The sequence below is a fragment of the Pithys albifrons genome, chromosome 4 (assembly GCF_047495875.1).
Source record: "Pithys albifrons albifrons isolate INPA30051 chromosome 4, PitAlb_v1, whole genome shotgun sequence".
In the NCBI taxonomy this organism is placed as follows: domain Eukaryota; kingdom Metazoa; phylum Chordata; class Aves; order Passeriformes; family Thamnophilidae; genus Pithys; species Pithys albifrons.
The window spans coordinates 82024799-82042708 of NC_092461.1; the positions used below are offsets into that span (position 1 = coordinate 82024799).

The 17910-nt window shown below is 43.1% G+C and overlaps 1 protein-coding gene across 1 annotated transcript in view; it reads right to left on the reverse strand.

Annotated features, from left to right (window-relative positions):
• The window catches only part of APCDD1 (APC down-regulated 1), a 31400-nt gene extending 13728 nt beyond the window's left edge, over positions 1–17672 (reverse strand). Inside the window, exons 1-3 of the mRNA XM_071554835.1 lie at positions 17298–17672; positions 7440–7623; positions 4643–5174 (exon numbers count right to left, since the gene is read on the reverse strand). Coding sequence (XP_071410936.1) covers positions 4643–5174; positions 7440–7623; positions 17298–17355 — 774 coding nt within the window. The 5' untranslated portion in view covers positions 17356–17672. The remainder of the gene's footprint in view (positions 1–4642; positions 5175–7439; positions 7624–17297) is intronic.
• Between the last annotated feature and the right edge of the window lie 238 nt (positions 17673–17910).

The following is a 17910-nucleotide window of genomic DNA, read 5'->3' on the forward strand; positions in this document are numbered from 1 at the left end:
GCTCTCATGAAGGGAAAGATAGTGAAAGAAGCCATTACACAATTGTCTGATCTATGATGTTGATTCTGTTGCACAACCCTGCATAAAACCGAAATAAACACGATCAACATTAAATGCAAGTCTTCTGGTTGCTCTTTTCTGGTATAAACTACTTTAGCCTGGACAAAAGACAAGAACAAAGAGAAAACCAGAATTCTCAGCTGAATGTGCTTGCATGTCATCTATCCCATTACAATGATACTCAATTATGGTGACATGAATGTTTTATGAAGTACTAACAAAAAATATTTCCTGGAAAACCTGAAGGGACAGCTTAAATGTCCATCTTCAAGAACAAAGTATTCCCAAATAAAGCTGCCTTATGTGTTTATTACACCTTTAAAAGGCAATGCCTTCTGAACCATGCAGCAATATTACCAATGAGTCCTCCCTCCCCTCTTACAAAAGATGAAGCTTAGATGCCAAACGTAAGGAAGGTGTCAGTAGTTTAGATACATATGTTGAGTTGATCTCAAGGACTGTGGTTTATTTTTCTAGGCTGAGTAGTTCGTTTTGATCTGTGGTACTGCATTTGTGTTGGGGTAGGATTTTACTGGAGCTGCAAAACAGACAGTGCTAAGTGCAGATGTGGCACCTTCAAAGGAGCAGGGCCACACCGACAGTAATGCCTAGCACAACAAGGACCAACCTCAGCTAGAAGCTGTTTGCTTCTCTCATCTCTGTAGGGCACAACACATACTGTAATTGTTCATAAACCTGGAATTAACCTATTTGAACATTCTTCTGAATATTCTTTCTTTGCTTCCCCTCATAATTTCCCTAACCACGTGCCTTTTTCAAGTAATAATGAACAGAAGAAAACCTTAAAGCATTGACTTAATCTCAAGTCTAGTGGCACTACTCAGGCAAACAAAAGAGTTTTGTCTCCCAGAATTATACTTTTTGGTTGAGATAATGCTTTGCATATTTCTCTGAGGCACTTCACATATTTAACATCCATTTATTAATTTATGATTGCATTTCCCTGGGAGCTCTTCAAGTACATTGCATTCTCCTATAGATGACGTCACTATATTTCAAAGAGATGAAGACTCAGATTCTGAAAAGCACAGAAAACTTTGTGCACTTTGTTCTTTCACTACCTGGCTAAAGGAAAGCCCAAACACCAGTCTCCATACATTCAATCTGTATTAGCTGCAAATGCCAGGTGCTGCTGTAAGTCAACTCCCAGAGGTTAATAAACTTGTAATAGAGAATTGTCCACTGGAATTGCATTTTCAAGGGAAAATGTCTTACTGAAAGAGTGTGGCCAGCAAATGTTCAAGCATGACAAAGAGTGAATGTTATCCTAGTGCTTTTTAGGCTTCTTGTGATGTTTCAGATCACGCCAGCCTTATTCTTAAATCATGATCTAACTAGAATGACCAGTCATAATAGTCCTGCTTTGATCTTTCCCGTTACTCTGTCAGATGATAAAACAGCACAAGGAGTTCTTTGTTTACAAAGCAATATTGCTGAGGCACTTACATGTGAAGTAAGTCTCTCAGTACTGCTCTTGTACACATTTTCTGTAGTTTGGAGCAGATATCTTTGAAAATATCTTCTGTCCTGCACTGCAAACGAATACTGCGATCAAGTCTTCCTTCATGCTACAAGACCCTGTATACATTTGTGACTTTACAACCAATCATCCAGCCTCCTTGGTGCTGTCCTAACTGGGAACATTTTGTGTAGATGGTGTAGATGTGCAATAGTGGCCAAGCAGCTCCCTATCCTGCCCTTTCCACCCACGCGCTCTCTCATGCTGGCTGAAGAAGCTGCATGTGCAACAGCTTGAATCACTTGATATCCTTGCAATGCCAAGAGACATCAAAGATGTTCATCTCTGTTCATCAACCAGTCCTAACTGATAGCTTGAGCCAGGTTAGGAAATGACTAAGATAAATCTATACAGTGATCTATTCATCATCTGCACTCAGGACTTCCACGTATTTTACAGGAGGAATTTGTTTAAGGTATGCTCTTATCTAAGAGAATTTGTAAAGCCTTAAGGGATGACATATTATATGTTTTTAAAAGCTCCCTGATTTTATATGAATACTTGAGATACGGTAACCTGTGAATTTATTCTGATTTGTAGCTCAGCATAAAGATGTCTGGTTTTTGGACAGCCCTTTTAATTTACCATCCTGTGGTGAAATCGCTGCAGGAATTTGGATAAGGTCCAATCCATTTGTTTAAAGTCCTGATCATGCGACTTTGGCATTCCTAACATATCCAGCAATCATTTGCTTTTAATTACCATTCATTTCAACCACACGAGTAATGAATGCGTCTACCACATCCAACTTACAGGCTGTGTAAACTCTTGAGCTGGGTGGAACTTTCTTCTATATAGAGGCTTAACTATAAATTTAACTCAAAATGTGAATCCTCTTAACTTATTTTAGGCAGGCCTTTGTAAGTCTGAAATATAAATAAATAAAAAGGAAATGAAAAAAGCCTTAAATGAAAGATTCCACACAATACACCTGATTCACTTCAGAAGCAATTTCCTGGCCTTCCCAACCTCTTGGTATGACTGTGGAAACCTTAAAAAAACAAGTTGATTTAATGTTTCTATTTATTCATGGTGTCCAGTTTCCAGAGGAGTCTGTGACTTGTAGTTTTAAACTCAACTTAGAATTTAAACTCATTTTCAGCTGGGTCCCAGTGGAGCAACAATTAGAAAAGGAAAAGAGTTCAAAAAAGAAGGGTTATAACCTTTCAATGGTATGTTTGCCTAAAAGAAAAAAAGGCATTGGTGTTACTGTTCTTCCTACACTTGGTAAACCCTAGGTCAGACAGTTGGGTTGAGAACCTGTTGGTATAGAGAACTTCATGGTTAGGTACAAAGCAACACCCAGGAATCTTTGATGGCAGTTGAGGCAAAGGATCATTTTTTAGGGGTATTGCTGTTTATATCATGCTGAAAGCCTGGTATCAGCAGGCTCAGCTTCTCTTGAGACAAAAGAAATCTCATGTTAAATCTGAGCAGGAGGAACCTCCCAGAATACATAAAAAAGCGGCACTGCTTCACACTTAAAGCTTGTGTTAAACCTACATGTCTTTTGCCATTGAAGACTCCAGCTGAGGCTGGTATATATATATATATATATATATATATGCTTTACATACATTGTGGGAACCAAGCAGATCAATGGCTGGAGCAGAAACAGAAGTAACATAACTTGTCAGAAGATCTCACTGGCCAAACTGGGAGTTGAGCAGCAGCTTGCAAGTCAGGACCTGGGGCCCCCATTTATTACACTACAGCAGCTACATCATGGAATCTATACCTATTTTGGTGTACTCCAAGCTAAGCTCTGTGCTTTCTGTCTCCAGTAGTGCTGTTATGAATGGGCTGCCAGTGTCATAAATCCAGACTCAATGATTAAGCCTTTGCCAAGATCTGGCTACCAAAAATCACTCTTTCTCTCCCCCGGTTCTTGTAAATATATGATGTGGAAGCCTCCCCTGTGATCCACACTGCAGACTCTCCCAACTGCAGTGCATGGTACCATCTGGACACATCGCGCTGCTGGATAACAGAGCACAGGGAGGCAGGAAGGCTGAGCCTGCTCTTGTCTTCCACTTAGAACATCACCCATTTGTGTGGCAAAGCAAAATTTTGATGAGGATTGTGCTGTGGTTCATCTGCTGCTAAGTTGTAGCTGATTTTTTAACTGTTTGTGACTAGATGATTAAAAATGATGGTAATCCATTAGCTGAAGTGATGCTGTGGAACACACTGGTAGCAGTGGTACCTGGCAATATGATCCCAATTGCTGTCTGTCTTTGAAACGTCACCTAGAAAGATCTATAGACAGCCTTCCTGCTACAGTCCATCAGTGTCTACTCTTCCTGTTTGAGTTTTTATTTAGCTTACTATGGGTTGAGCCCTTCCCAGTGAAGCTGACGGCATTTTGAGGCCCCTTTGAAAACTCAATTATCAAATGGAATTAGAGGCCCATTCAAAATTCATCTGTTTTTCATTTCATTGATGCATGTGCTCACATCTGGACCCATGACCTGCACAGCTCATCAGATTTTTTCTCTTCACGCTGCTCCTTCCATGTGTCTGTCTTACAATTTCCTCTTCTCTTCAGGTTATTGATCACTCAACTTTCATACAGTGATACAATTCAGTTTCCTCTCTCCCTAGCACCCCTGCAGCTACATAAGCAGCCACGGATACCTGTTCCTCTTCTCCTTTCTCAGTTCTACACAAAACCTTCTCAGCTGCTAGCCTACAGCCATGGTCCTGGCCAACCACTCCCACCTCTGCCTACAAGATTGTGGTTCCATCTCCAGTGGTCTTTATTTGCCTTAGTTCATCAGACTACTTTTTTCTTATTTTATGCAGTCACATAAACCACAGCAAAGTTACTATACTCACAAAGTTAAGTTCTGTGAAATTCTGTTAATTGGCTACATCATCTGTAAGACTGCAACGGATGGCTTGTATTAGAAGCACATCTACATTTTAGGTTACACTAGTGCACTTACTCAGAAGAACTGAGTAATTTGGGCTTCAACACCAGTATCTCAAAAAGAGGGCACACACACAAACACACACACACAAACAGACACACAGACATACCTTGGCATTTTGAAGGGGAGGCTGGTAGCTAGAGGGGCGATAGTACCTCCTCTGAGCAGCATCAGTATGAATATCACCAAGGAACAACTCCTCCACAAGGTGGTCTAAATTGTGGTGCAGGTACTGCTTCTCCACACGGATCAGCTGGAGTTCGTGCATGGCAAAATTCAGAGCTTTGGTGCATTCACAGCCATTCTCTTCTCTCAGCAAATCATAGCTCACATCCTGCTCCCAGGGACTATCTTCTGGGATAAATCCAGGACACGTATGGTTCACCAAATCACTTAATTTTTTGGCTACTGCTTCATTGTGGCATATGATCTGTAAGTTGCGTAGCTGATAGTCAGCCTCGGTGCCCCCTCGGATGATCCAGGACGCTTGTCGGAGGCGTATCTTGCCACGTATAACTAACGTGTAGATGGGGTTTGTACAGCGATTGCCACCATAATAGAACTGATAGGCCTTGAATGTATTATTGTGGTAGAACCTGTAAGATCTTGTGATGAACTCTGGGCCTGCTCTAACTTCACAGCTGTGGGAAGAAAGAAAGCATGGAAACAAAATTTTAGCAAGGTGGCACATCATGTACATTACAGGCAACAAGACCCACACCTAGAGACACCTGGGTGCTCAAGTCCCTTTGGCACAAATAGGAGTAAATAGGAACTAGGTATCTGTTGCCTGCCAACTAACCAACAATTCCCTTTGCTGTTATTAATGCACTACTTCATGGTTATCATACCAAAATGCTTTATCTTGTAGGTTTAAATACCTTGAATCATGTTTGGCTTTTTCTTTTTGTTTAGGGACCACTCCGAGACTCAATACTTAGCAGTAGCAGTAGAAAAACCAGCAGAAAAAAGTCACAGTTTATCAAACATCTATTGCTCTCTTTTGCATGGTAGATTTAGCAGAATGACTGATAACATCAGAAACTGAAATGCTGTATGTCTACGGAATAGCACAAGGAACTAACTGACTTCTAAACTGCTGTAGAAGTGTCTCAGTGGAGTTCCCTGAGCTCTGGTCTGTTGAGGACACGCAGGATCATGTTCTCAGCTTTCCCATTCAAATATTCTACAGGAGTGGCAGTTAATGCAAACTTCTGACTGCTAATGCAAAACTTCTACTTGGCTTGAATTTGGATCATGCAATATTCAGGTTTTGTGGGGGTTTTCCTCTTTTTTTTTCTTTTTTTCCTGAAGGTACAAATGGCAGTTAAACTTCACTTAGAATCATAGAATCATAGAATTGATTGGGTTGGAAAAGACCTCCGAGATCATTGAGTCCAACCCTTGGTCCAACTCTAGTCCATTTACTAGATCATGGCACTCAGCGCCATGTCCAATCTGCATTTAAAAATCTCTAGGGATGGTGAATCCACCACCTCTCTGGGCAGCCCATTCCAATGCCTGATTACTCTCTCTGTAAAGAATTTTTTTCTGATCTCCAACTTAAATTTCCCCTGGCAGAGCTTAAGCCCATGCCCCCTTGTCCTATTGCTGAGTGCCTGGGAGAAGAGACCAGCCCCCACCTGGCTATAACTTCCCTTCAGGTAGTTATAGACAGTGATGAGGTCACCTCTGAGCCTCCTCTTCTCCAGGCTAAACAACCCCAGCTCCCTCAGCCTCTCCCCACAGGGCTTGTGCTCCAGTCCCTTCATCAGCCTTGTTGCTCTTCTCTGAACTCGCTCCATCACCTCAATATCCTTTCTGAACTGAGGGGCCCAGAACTGAACACAGTACTCAAGGTGTGGCCTCACCAACGCAGAGTACAGGGGAAGGATCACTTCCCTGGTCCTGCTGGCCGCGCTATTTTTGATACAGGACAGGATCCCATTGCCTTCTTGGCCACCTGGGCACACTGTTGGCTCATGTTGAGCTTCCTGTCAATTAGTATCCCTGTAGAAAGTCCTTTTGTGCCTTCAAACTTATTTCCTTTGTCACCTCTACATTGTTTAACATAAATGGAATTGTAGAATCATTAAGATTGGAAAAGATCTCTAAGACCACTGAGTCTAACTGTTAACACAGCACCATGATGTTCACCACTATATCCCACCCAAATTGCCACATCCACGTCTTTTGAACAATTCCAGAGATGGTGACTCCACTACTTCCCTGAGCAGCCTATTCCAATGCCTGACAACCCTTACAGTGAAGAATTTTTCTTAATATCTAATCTAAACCTTCCCTGGTGCAACTTGAGACCATTTCCTCTCATCCCGAAATACACTCCTTTCTGTTCAAAAACTCCAGTCTTTCCTACTGTACTTCAAATGAGCATGTGAATATTACCTGCTGAGACACAGAAAGCAAATAGCTCTGTGAATTACAAGTCATCATGTATAAAGAGTTACAGAACTAGTGAAATAGAGCTTCTCAATTTCTTTTGCTAATAAAACTCTGCTAGACACATGCTCTGAAAACAAGTACCCATTCAATGGATCTAATGCATGTAGACAAATATAGTTCAATCTTATGTTTGAATAAGCATCCACTTTGGCAAGTTGCTAGGCTCCTTCCTATTCAAAGAGAGATTTAAAGATATTTCACAGCATGCTGTTTAAAATCCAGACTATAAATTGATTCATCAAGACAGCTTTATAGTATGCTATTCTAATGTACATAATGCTGCTTCTCCTTTTATGCATGAACATATAGAGAGCATCTGGAATTTAGAACATCACCATATTAAAGAAAATACTTTCCCTGCTGCTTAAAGTGGGAACATCCACCCTTCCCCCTCTTCTTCACCCTCTTCCCCATCTCCAGCATCTTGTTTTATCTTTCCTTACCCAGTAGAGACCCAGTGGCCCTCAATATTGGGAGGCATTTGCACAGTGATCCGGGCTCCGTTGTGAAGGTGTTTCAGCATATGATGACACTGTGACTCCTTGAAAGCCCTCCATGCACTCTTCTCCAAGGACCGAGGATGGGACCTGCTATCCGGGTGAAGCAGAGCAGAACCTTCACCCAGCCCTGTGATAGAAAGTGTGAATTATATCATGAGACCCTGCTGAGAAGAGCTTCAACATGCTAAAGGAGATTGTGAACATTTTGTGTTGAATGACATTTGTTCATATTGTTAAGTGTCTGGGCAAATACTGTTTACATTTATTTCCTCATCTGAAGAAATAGTACGGGAAGCTCTCCATTTCTGTCAGACCACTAATTCTGCACTACACAAATCTGCTTTATGAAATACACTAGGGAAAACAGCTTGAACCAAAGTGTTATGTTTCCACACCCAGGAGATGTGGCTCTGAAAACGAATTTTATAGACACCTCTGTAATCTCTGGTCAGGACAATCAAAAACCTGGACCTTGAAACTCTTAGAAAGTTGCATCCAGATCCAGACATAAACTTTGCGGTTTCAGCCCACCTCTAATTTGAACGCTCCTATAATAAACTTGCAAATAAAGACTGCTCTTTAAAGTCAAGGGAAAACAGATATTAAAAGCAAAGTCTCTGCACACAGGAAGCCTCTGTGATGACTGAAGTGGTCAATTAAAGGCAGATTCTGCTATTTTTATTTTAAAGGGGAAGAAGAAACTCAAACACTAACTTTATCTCCAGCACACAGTAATTTTGGTTTCCAGTTATGTACAAAATACAGAATCCTCCAGCACACTCTCTATACAATATTAATTGAACAAAATGAATACATGGCTTCAAAAGGAATGTCTTTACTCTTTTAGGCACAGTCTGCTCTTAGATATGCTGGAAAACATGGATCAAAAGAAAAACACACATCTGGGGGTTAAAAGGTGACAAATACGAACTTCACATAACATGTTGGAAACTGTGTTACATATCCAGAAGGAATTTGAGCACTAGAGAGCTAGAAAAAGGATACAGAGTGGGGAGGAGGGGCTGGTTGAGTGCCTGGGAAACCATGGCAGCCATCTCAGGAAAGGGATGTATTGCTGAAACACGCTCCTGGAGGCAGGGTCTGGGATTGATCCCCATCTTTTCTGGTGCCTTAGGTGACTCAGCTCAGAAACGGCACTTTTGGGGATCACCAATGTGTGGTGCAACCCTACACCATGCCAGGCCACCTAAGACACTTTATATCCCAGGCCCCATCTAACATTTGGGCACATGCCTGGGCAGTGTGCAGCATTGCTACAGATATTACACTAAAAAAACCCAGTATTATTTGGTGTTATGTAGACACAGTCTTAAACCTTTGCCATTTCCTACTGCGGAATAAAAAAAGGGATGTCAGTGATTCATTAGGTCTTAGATCTCTCGGAAGAAACTTGGGCAACACCTGGAAAAATGGCATTGTTAAATATATGAATACATGACAACCACTTAAAAATAGCAATTGCTAAGCTAAGAGACAAACACTTACCCAGTAGACAGGGTAAAGAACAATTAGAAAGAATACAACAAATACCTGAATTTAAACAGTGCTCACCACCAAATGAGTCCAAGATTTAAGGAGATTAATGAATACAACCTCACAAAGTCTACTGGAAAATCTAGTAGCTTTGTTGCAGGTTACAAACAATTCTTCAACGTGAATTAGAATTTATGGCCTTGCTTTCTAAAGGGTAATAAATACTAGGGATGCTTTGATATTTGAGCACACCATCTGAGATGTCCTTACAGGAGTCTGATTTTCAAGGGGTCAGTACTTCTCCCTTCCTGGAAGTCAAGGCTTCTCAAGTATTTCCACATTGCTGAGCAGAGTGACTCACATTAGCACCAAACAACTCCCATTCTGTAGCCAGAAATGGTATGGCAGCTTCAGAAGCAGTATGGCCACGGCAGGGTGATGCTTTGCTTTGGAGAGGCAGGATTTATTAGACTGGGTCTGTGCTTCATGTACTCGGTGGCACAGCCTCCTGGGGTGAAGCCTGCATCTCTGCTGTGCTGTGTCTGCAGCCCACCTCACCTGGAGCAACACTTGACACTCTAAAACACGGGCTTATTCAGCTTATCTGAAACCTTGTGGGTATGGGGCAGATATCACAGGCCTTCACACCACCAGAACAGTTTCAATCACGTACAAGTGAACCTACCAGTGCATTTGTTGTTATGAATCACAGCTAGTGACTGACAGCTTGCCTTCTAACACTCATGTCCATCTCTAAGTCTCCATACACTCAAAAAATGCATCTTATTTCAGAACCACATTTTGAAATGGCCTGAGTGCTTCTGCCCACATCCTCAGAGCATCTTTTGGGTCAGGAGCAACACCACCTTCAAGGTACCTGGTAGAGGTTATAGACACCAGTACAGAGTGTCAACAGGATGTCTCCTGCAGACAAATTATCACACACTGAAAAAGACTGAAATTTGCATTTCCTCTTGCAGTTGTTAAGTATTTGAAATCTACCATCAAGAGAAGGTTTTGAAATTGTTCAAGTGACTATTTCCAAGGCATATTTATTATACCACTTGCTTTTAGGCAATTGTATTTTTCTTAACTCATGTCACATGATTCATGAATGCACTTAGAAATTATTTAATCATTTAAGCATGCTTGGGCATTTACTTTCTTCAAGCTAAAGTCCTTCTGTGAGAGGATACCATCTTGTATGTGGACATATCACAGAAGAAAACACAGTAACCACATTAGACATTCCAAATTATTCCCTTTAGGAAATAATGAAAAGAAAGAGTTTTGACAAGGAGTCAGACTTTATGTGGTGTTATTCAATGTCTTCTCTTTGATAAAGCTCAAAAAGCAATTGTGTCCCAGCTCTCCATGTCACATGTACACAGTTCTGTCCACAACTTGCAAATGATAAACTGCTGCCAGTGATCGAAGGGAGATTTGCAAATACAGCCCCAGAGATCTGCACCTGAAAAGAGTATTTGTTTGGGACTGTCCATCCAACTGTGACAAATGAAGGCAAGAACAAGTTTAGGTCATCAAGATAGGCATGAGAACATAATGAAGGCTGCAGAGATAGAGATGTAAAAACCACACACATAGAATCAGAATGGTTTGGGTCGGAAGAGACCTTAGAGATTATTCAGTTCCACTCCCCCTGACCCTGGGCAGGAACACCTGCTACTAGATCAGGTTAGTCCAAGCCCACTCCAACCCAGTCTTGAACACCTCCAGGGATTGTGCATGCATAGCTTTTCTAGGCAACTTGTTTGATTGCCTCATCACCCTCACATTTCTTCCTAACATCTAACCCAAACCTACTCTCTTTCGGTTTAAAGCCATTCCCCTTTTCTTGTCACTACATGCCCTTGTCAAAAGTCCCTCTCCAGCTCTCCTGTGGGCTCCCTTTAGGCACTGAAAGGCTGCTCTAAGGTCTACCTTATAGCAAGGCCTTCTCTTCTCCAGGCTGAACAACCTGAGCTCTCTCAGTCTGTGTTCACAGGAGAGGTGCTCCAGCACCTTTTTGCATCCCTCCTCTGGAATCATTCCAACAGGTCCATGTCCCTCTACTGTTGGGGAACCCAGAGCTGGACACAGTACTCTAGTGGGGGTCTCACAAGGGCAGAGCAGAGGAGTAGAATCCCCTCCCTCGACCTGTTGGCCATGCTGCTCTTGATTCAGCCCAGGATACATTTGGCTTTCTGGGCTGCGACCCCCAAGTCTTTCTCCTCTGGGCTGCTTTCAATAATGCTAAGCAACATCATATCAATAAGACCTGAAAAACAGAACATGAAATACAGTATAAAATTTAGAGATAGCAATAAGACCTTTACCTATGATTGCCTTGCTGGGGCAAGGAAATACTTAATTTAGCACAAACTTCTTCCTTACAAAGTAATCATTTCAACACTATTGTAATTACTGACATATGCCTGTAGATATAACTACCACACAAAAGAGATGTAATTTCCCCTAGTGCCATCTGCAGATCAAACGCCAAGACCGGCAGTGTGCTTCCTACACAGAGCAGTAAACCAAACACCATCTTCCTGTGTTTTTCCTCACAGCAGGTGCTCAGAAGCAGTGCAGTGTCCCCTGCTCTACCCTTGGCAGTGCACATGAGGTGTTCTGCAAAAATGAGGTCCTGCAGGATGATGTCACTAATTTGAAAAGATCCATTTGACCATGTTAAAAGGGACATCAATGGAAGGCTCAAGGTTAAAACACACATTCATGAAACTGGGAAAAGGATTTCATGAATCTTTAGAAGTACACTTTGGAGCATAGATGTAGTTGCAACATAGTTGTAGCCATTACTTTCATTCAAAGAGATCCAAGTTTGCTATTCTCTACAGCACTGACAGATGGTAGGTTTCAGTAGCTCCACGACTGAGTATCTCAGGCTCTGTCTTCTGACTGACTGACTAAATTTTTGTGTGTTATGAAGGAAGCTTGCCCATTTGTTAAAAAAATAAGAACAAAATCCACCCACCATGTTATTACTCAAAAGTGTGACAGACTTCAAACAAACAAGAAAAAAAATCTTTGCACAAGACCGACAGCAATAATTTTTTGAAGCCTCTGGTTGGCTCTCACTTTAGCTACACCACAACCAGAGATCGTACGATTGTATCGCCCACTCCATAGTGTCTGTTTTCACCAAGGAGTAAGTCCAAAGTGAAAAGGAAAATTCCAGAATCCATGTGAAATTCCAGGAAGAAAAACAAAGCAAAATAAAAGCATTTTATGATGAGCTGGTATCCAGCTTCTCTTTCAAAATCAAGCCCCTGGCAGGGCAGGTCACAGCTTTAGCATCAAAGTAATTGAATACAGTATAAGAGGTGCTACAGGTCACTGGGGATCCCTGCCCAGACCCTCACAGATCACAGTTTAGAGGGGAAGAATGTGACACCCAACTGAGTGGGAAAGTGGAAGTCTGTACAGCTGCCTCTCCAGTAAGACGTGGCGAGGAGCATGCACCACACCAGACAGGGCTTCAGGCTCTCAGGTTTGCCTATAAACCTCTATCTGATGTGGGAACAACCATTCAAGATAAAAATAATTGTTAAGGAAAGATAGGTTACTTTCAAGTTCTTCAAAGATTTCTGCACATAGCTGGGAGTAAAATAGAAATCTTAAAAGGGCAATCTGTTGGCAGCCCATTAACCAAATATGTTTCAAAAATGGTTATGACAAAGCTCTCTGCCAACACTTCTGCAAAAAACTTCAAGCTGCTAGAATGTTTTGGTTTTCTGAAAAATAGTAGGCAAATACAACTGCAACAAAGATAATGATAAGCCGAGTTATGCTTGAACACAAATAGTTTTAATTTAATTCATGTCTAAACACCCTGGCCAAATTCTGTTCACAGCTATGCCAAACTGCTGAAGTATAAGGCAAATAATCTTAAATCTTAACCTGCTTAGATCTTATCAGTTTAATGAACATCTCTACCAGAATCTAAGCCATGTCTTCAAACATGTCCAAATGGAGCGCTTCAAACCAGTTTCAAAGCTACCAGGTGTTCAGCAGGTTCATCCTTTGCTAAATAGCAGAATAGATGTTACCTGAAAGTAGGATTCAAACCTGGATTTAGGCTGGGATTGGTCAGCAGGAACCATTTCACCATTCTTTTTTTTAAATTTCTAGCAATGTAAATATAGACAAACATAATTTCTTAAAACGTCTCAAGTGATAGCACAAGTTCAAAATACATGATGGCTTCATCTCTTGACAGAAACATTTTAACATTAATGCTTTACTCCTGCAGCAATCTCTTTTCAAGTTAGAACTTGCCTGAAACTTGAAAAACCTTACAACAGATAAAGAATAATTGGCTGGATTAACTTTATAGCTCTCCTTATCTGGGCAGTTGCCCTGCACAATTAAATAAACAGACATTTGGATTATGCTCTTTCTCGATGTGGGATAGCGTTAGATAACACCCATAACAAGCCTTTAGCCACAGCACAAATTTACATAATTGCCATGGAGAATATAATGTCCTGTTACCAAGCCCCGATGTGTGTTTACCAGTGTTTTCCCTGCACTTGAAACTTCAAAGAGTCCTCGAAGGACTGGGACCTAAATTAGCTACTACAAACAAAAGGGTTGGGAAAGGAAAGCCAGGTTTTATGGCCATGGAAGCAGACAGGACAATGACTTCCTTTCACATGTATCTGTTGCCTCTCTTGTGCACACGGAGTTTCCAAGTACAGCCTACCCAAAGAGAGGCAAATTGAATGTTCCAGAGCATGGAAGATCCTGAGGAGAGATCTAAAGTACATTTAGAAGGTACAGCTAAAAAGTAACTCTCGCAAAGGTGACAGGCCCAGCATGGAGGTCCCCTGTTACCCTACAGCTCAGTCCTTACTCAATGCCCCACCTTGGCAGAGGTCAGAGAATGAAGCACCAAACAGTTACACAGCCCATAACATCTGCTTAGGTGAAGCTCCTAATTAGGATGGCTGCTGCTACCCATGCGAGGTGAAACAGCACTGCCTGGAGTGTGGGCTTCTTTATGAAACCCTGATGGGTTTGAAAACTCACATCCCTTCAGGGCAGAGGGAACTGTGCCACCGACATATGAGTGTGTGCAGTGCTGGGACATGAGTACAGTTCAATATCAGTAGTTTGGTCTTGCCCTTTTTTAAAAAAACGTCTGCTCTCTGTCAGAGATATCTGCCCCATCTGTCCTCCACCCACACCCTGGTACTGGGATTTATTCCAGAACTGGCCCCAGTTCCAATGGGACTTGTGTCTGAGTAAAGACAATGCTAAACAAGCTCACTACGTATAATCCTACACCTTATCAGCCCTGCTTAAAGTATCACCTTAATAGTGAAATATTACCTTCGTTTTGAACAGCTGAAGGTATTTGCTTTCAGAGTGGTTGAGGCTAGTTTTGGGCCTCATCACATGACAGCCTACTGCCTACAGACATCCTACAAAGCATAAAAAATTACCCTTTTTGTTGAGGACATCTACATCTTGCCACTGTTAGCCCACAGTCAAGCTACAAACATGAGTGCAAGAGTCTACCCTGACAAAACTGTGAATAAAATTGAGACAATATTCTCTCTCCAAACTCTACAAGTCTTACACTAAGCAGTGTGTCTTCCCATCTTTCTCTCTTTATTGTCTTCCAGATTTCAAAATGCTTTATTTAACTGAGGGAACAGATCACATATGCCTTTTGCACAGAGCACATGTTCATTTTATGGCTATGGGTATTTATAGCTTCTGAAGTATTTACTTATTTTCCTGAATAGACTTTGAAATAAAACACTTCCATGTAACTATCTTGAAACAGTGTTTCCAGAGAACCTTTAAAAGCACAAAGTTTTGGTCTGAAAAGCCTGTAAGTCTTGTCTTCATTATCTTTTCCATGATGTTATCAACTAATTATTTTAAAGTTTCTAATTCATTACTCTAAGAGCAGCATAATCAGAAATATGCTAAGGTTTCTTTTTAGTATCTGCCTTTGTAATATAAAGGTTTACATTTACAAAAGAAATTAGCCAAATTTGTTTTGAATTCACTTGAACATAGCTCTTATTAATCACGTTTTTTGGAGCTGAATGATCTTAGTGTTTGATATCTGAAACTTCTGTGGTTTTTTGTCTAAGCAAAGAAAACAGAGATAATGGACAACTTCCAGCTGCAAACCTTTCTTTTTATGACACCATACAGGTTTTTGATGAATGAGGGTAAGTTTTTCCAAATTTTGATTCAGTGATACTAAAACCAGCGTTTCTTAATATAATGAAAGCAGAAACTTTAGCCTTACAGGACATTTTAACTTGTGTTACAAAGCTTTAAGTCCTAAAAATCCTCAATCACCAACACACACTCACTCAATTTTAACCCTTAAATTGCCACATGCAATAGAAATGCAAAAAGTAAACATCATATGCTGTAAAGAGCCTTAACCCTTCAATCCCCTGGGATTGCTGGTAATTCTTACATATTACAATTCAGGCCAACCACTGGCCCAAGGATGCTTCAATTGACTCAATGACATGTAAGGAAAAGCTCTAGACCAAGTTAAAGCTAACAAGGTAAGTACATTTACATGGACTACATTTCAGTGCATTACATGCCACTGATATAACTTACAAGTTTGTAAGAGGACAATAGTTTCCAAACACTTGAAACTCTGATCCAAACAGTGCACTGCTACATTACCAAGGTGTTTATCTTTATGTACAAGGTAGTGAGTTATATATTTCTAAAAGAACTTAGGCTTATGTTATATGCTGAAATATAACTGTAGATGGAAGAAATGGATGATTTTCCCTTGCCATCCTCTTTTGGCAGCTGCTGTTTTGATCTGATCACTGGCCCTGATTTGTTTCCCGCTCCAGCCAGGGTTCAGCTCTGCTCTGTAATTCCAAGCAGATGAGCCAGGGAGTCCAACCCTGTAATTACACCTCCTCTCTTTATCCTCTAACTTCAAACCTCCCATTTCAACTTTTACATCTCAGATCACAGAGTTTTAAAGAACACCTCTGACATCCTGTCAGGTCTGGATCAGCTAAACATGTTTCTATGCTTTCCGGATTTCATAGCTGAGCTGGGAGAAGGGTATAAAACCCCCTCCTGGGGACAAGGGTCTCCCACTTTTTCTTTCTCAAAACAAAATACACCATCAGAAGCCCATGCTCTTTATTATTTATCAAATACCATCTGTGTGCTTAGCACTTGTACAAACACAGAGAGAGAGAATCCTGCTCCACAAAATGAACGCCAGGAATAGCTTTGAAATCTTCACCCCAGCTCCCAGATCTTCCACTGAATCCATGTAGATAACTTGCATTGTAACAGTTTAAAAAAATTCCTCTTTTTATGAGTAAGCTTGGGGTCCTAAGAAATTTAACTGAAGAATGCTGGATGCTACAAAGGACTTCAGAATTAGGAACAGTTCAAAACGATGCTGTAATTGAGTAGCCTAAGTCACACTTTCAGAATGATATCACACCTAGGTTTTTCAAATCTGGCTGTCAAATGTTCAGCATACCTAAGCAGCTCATTAAACAGTCACCTTTTCAGAAGTTTCTCTTGAAGAACACTGGCTTCCTGGAAAGACGGGTTATTTGTTTAAGTGCCTAAAAATGGATTTACAAGATGAACTTTGAAGTTTAGATAGGCTGACTTTTCTCACTAAAATTTTGCCTGCTGTGCAGTTTCAGAGAGATGTTAGTCCAGGACTAAACTGAGAGACTGCCAAAGCAGGAATCTCTGTGCTCTTCAGCAAAACAATTTTATTTGGGCGCAAGACCTGGTGCTGGCACACTCTTCCGCCGGAGGCTTCCCAGATAAAAGCTCCATGGCAAAAACCTCTTCCCAAGAGGAGGCAGAACGCGGGCCCCGCAGGGTGTCTCAGCCGAACTCTCCGGAGATCGGCAGAGCCAGCCCTTGCCCGTAGGTAAGTAAAGAAACTGTGTGTGAGGGACCCGGACCAGCTGCTCCATCCAAGCAGTCACAGGCGTGCAACATAATCCGCGGACACTCGGTTCGGAGCGGGGAGCTTTCGGCGCGGCTCTGCCCAGCCGTGCCGGCTGCCGCTCTGCTCCGCGGGGTCCACGCACACCCAGCGGGGGCTCTGCCCGCTTCACATCCACACGGACCGCTCCTCTGCTGGACCCCTGTCCCGAGTGGACGCGAGCCAGCGCACCCACCCGCGACCCTCCGCTCCCCATCGGCGAGGTTTTGGGACCCACTAGCAACCCAGTCGGTTTGGCGAACCACCCCGTGCGCCGAGACCCCCAGGCAGCCGCCGCGCCGGGCCGGCCCCGCACTCACCGTGCAGCAGCAGGGCTGGGAACAGGTATCGCATCAGGCTGCCGTACGGGGCGAACATCTCCCCGCCTCGCAGCGCTCCGGCCGCCGCAACCTCCCGCCGCGCCGCCCGCGCCTCAACGCCGCCGCGGGCAGCCCCCGGCCCGGCGCTGGGGGGCAGGCGGCTGGCGGGGCCGGGGGCCGCCGGGCACCCTCCGGGGCCGGGGACCGCCGCTCCGCTCCTCAGGGCTCCCGCCCCGCACGCCGCCACCGCCGTCGACCCGGCCGGGCTCTGGCTCCGGCTCTCCCGCCGCTTGCTGCCCGGAGATGCCCACCGTTCCGCAGCCGCTCTGCTGCTCTTCTCCGCGGAGCGCAGCGACGGCTCCGCTTCATATTTCTCCTTCCAGCAGGAGGAGGAGGAGTGGTCGGGAGGTGGGGACTCCTCCCGGGGCGGGCAGGGGGCGGCCTCGGCGCTGCGCTGGCGTTCCCACGGCAGGGCGAGGCGCGCCCGTGACGGGAACGGGACGGAGCGGGCACCGGGCTGCGTGGGCGGCGGGCATCCCGGGGGCTGTGCGATCGGGCGGCGGGTGGGACGTGCCCGTGGGGTCTGGAGGGCGCGGCGGTGAGCGGGCGGGGA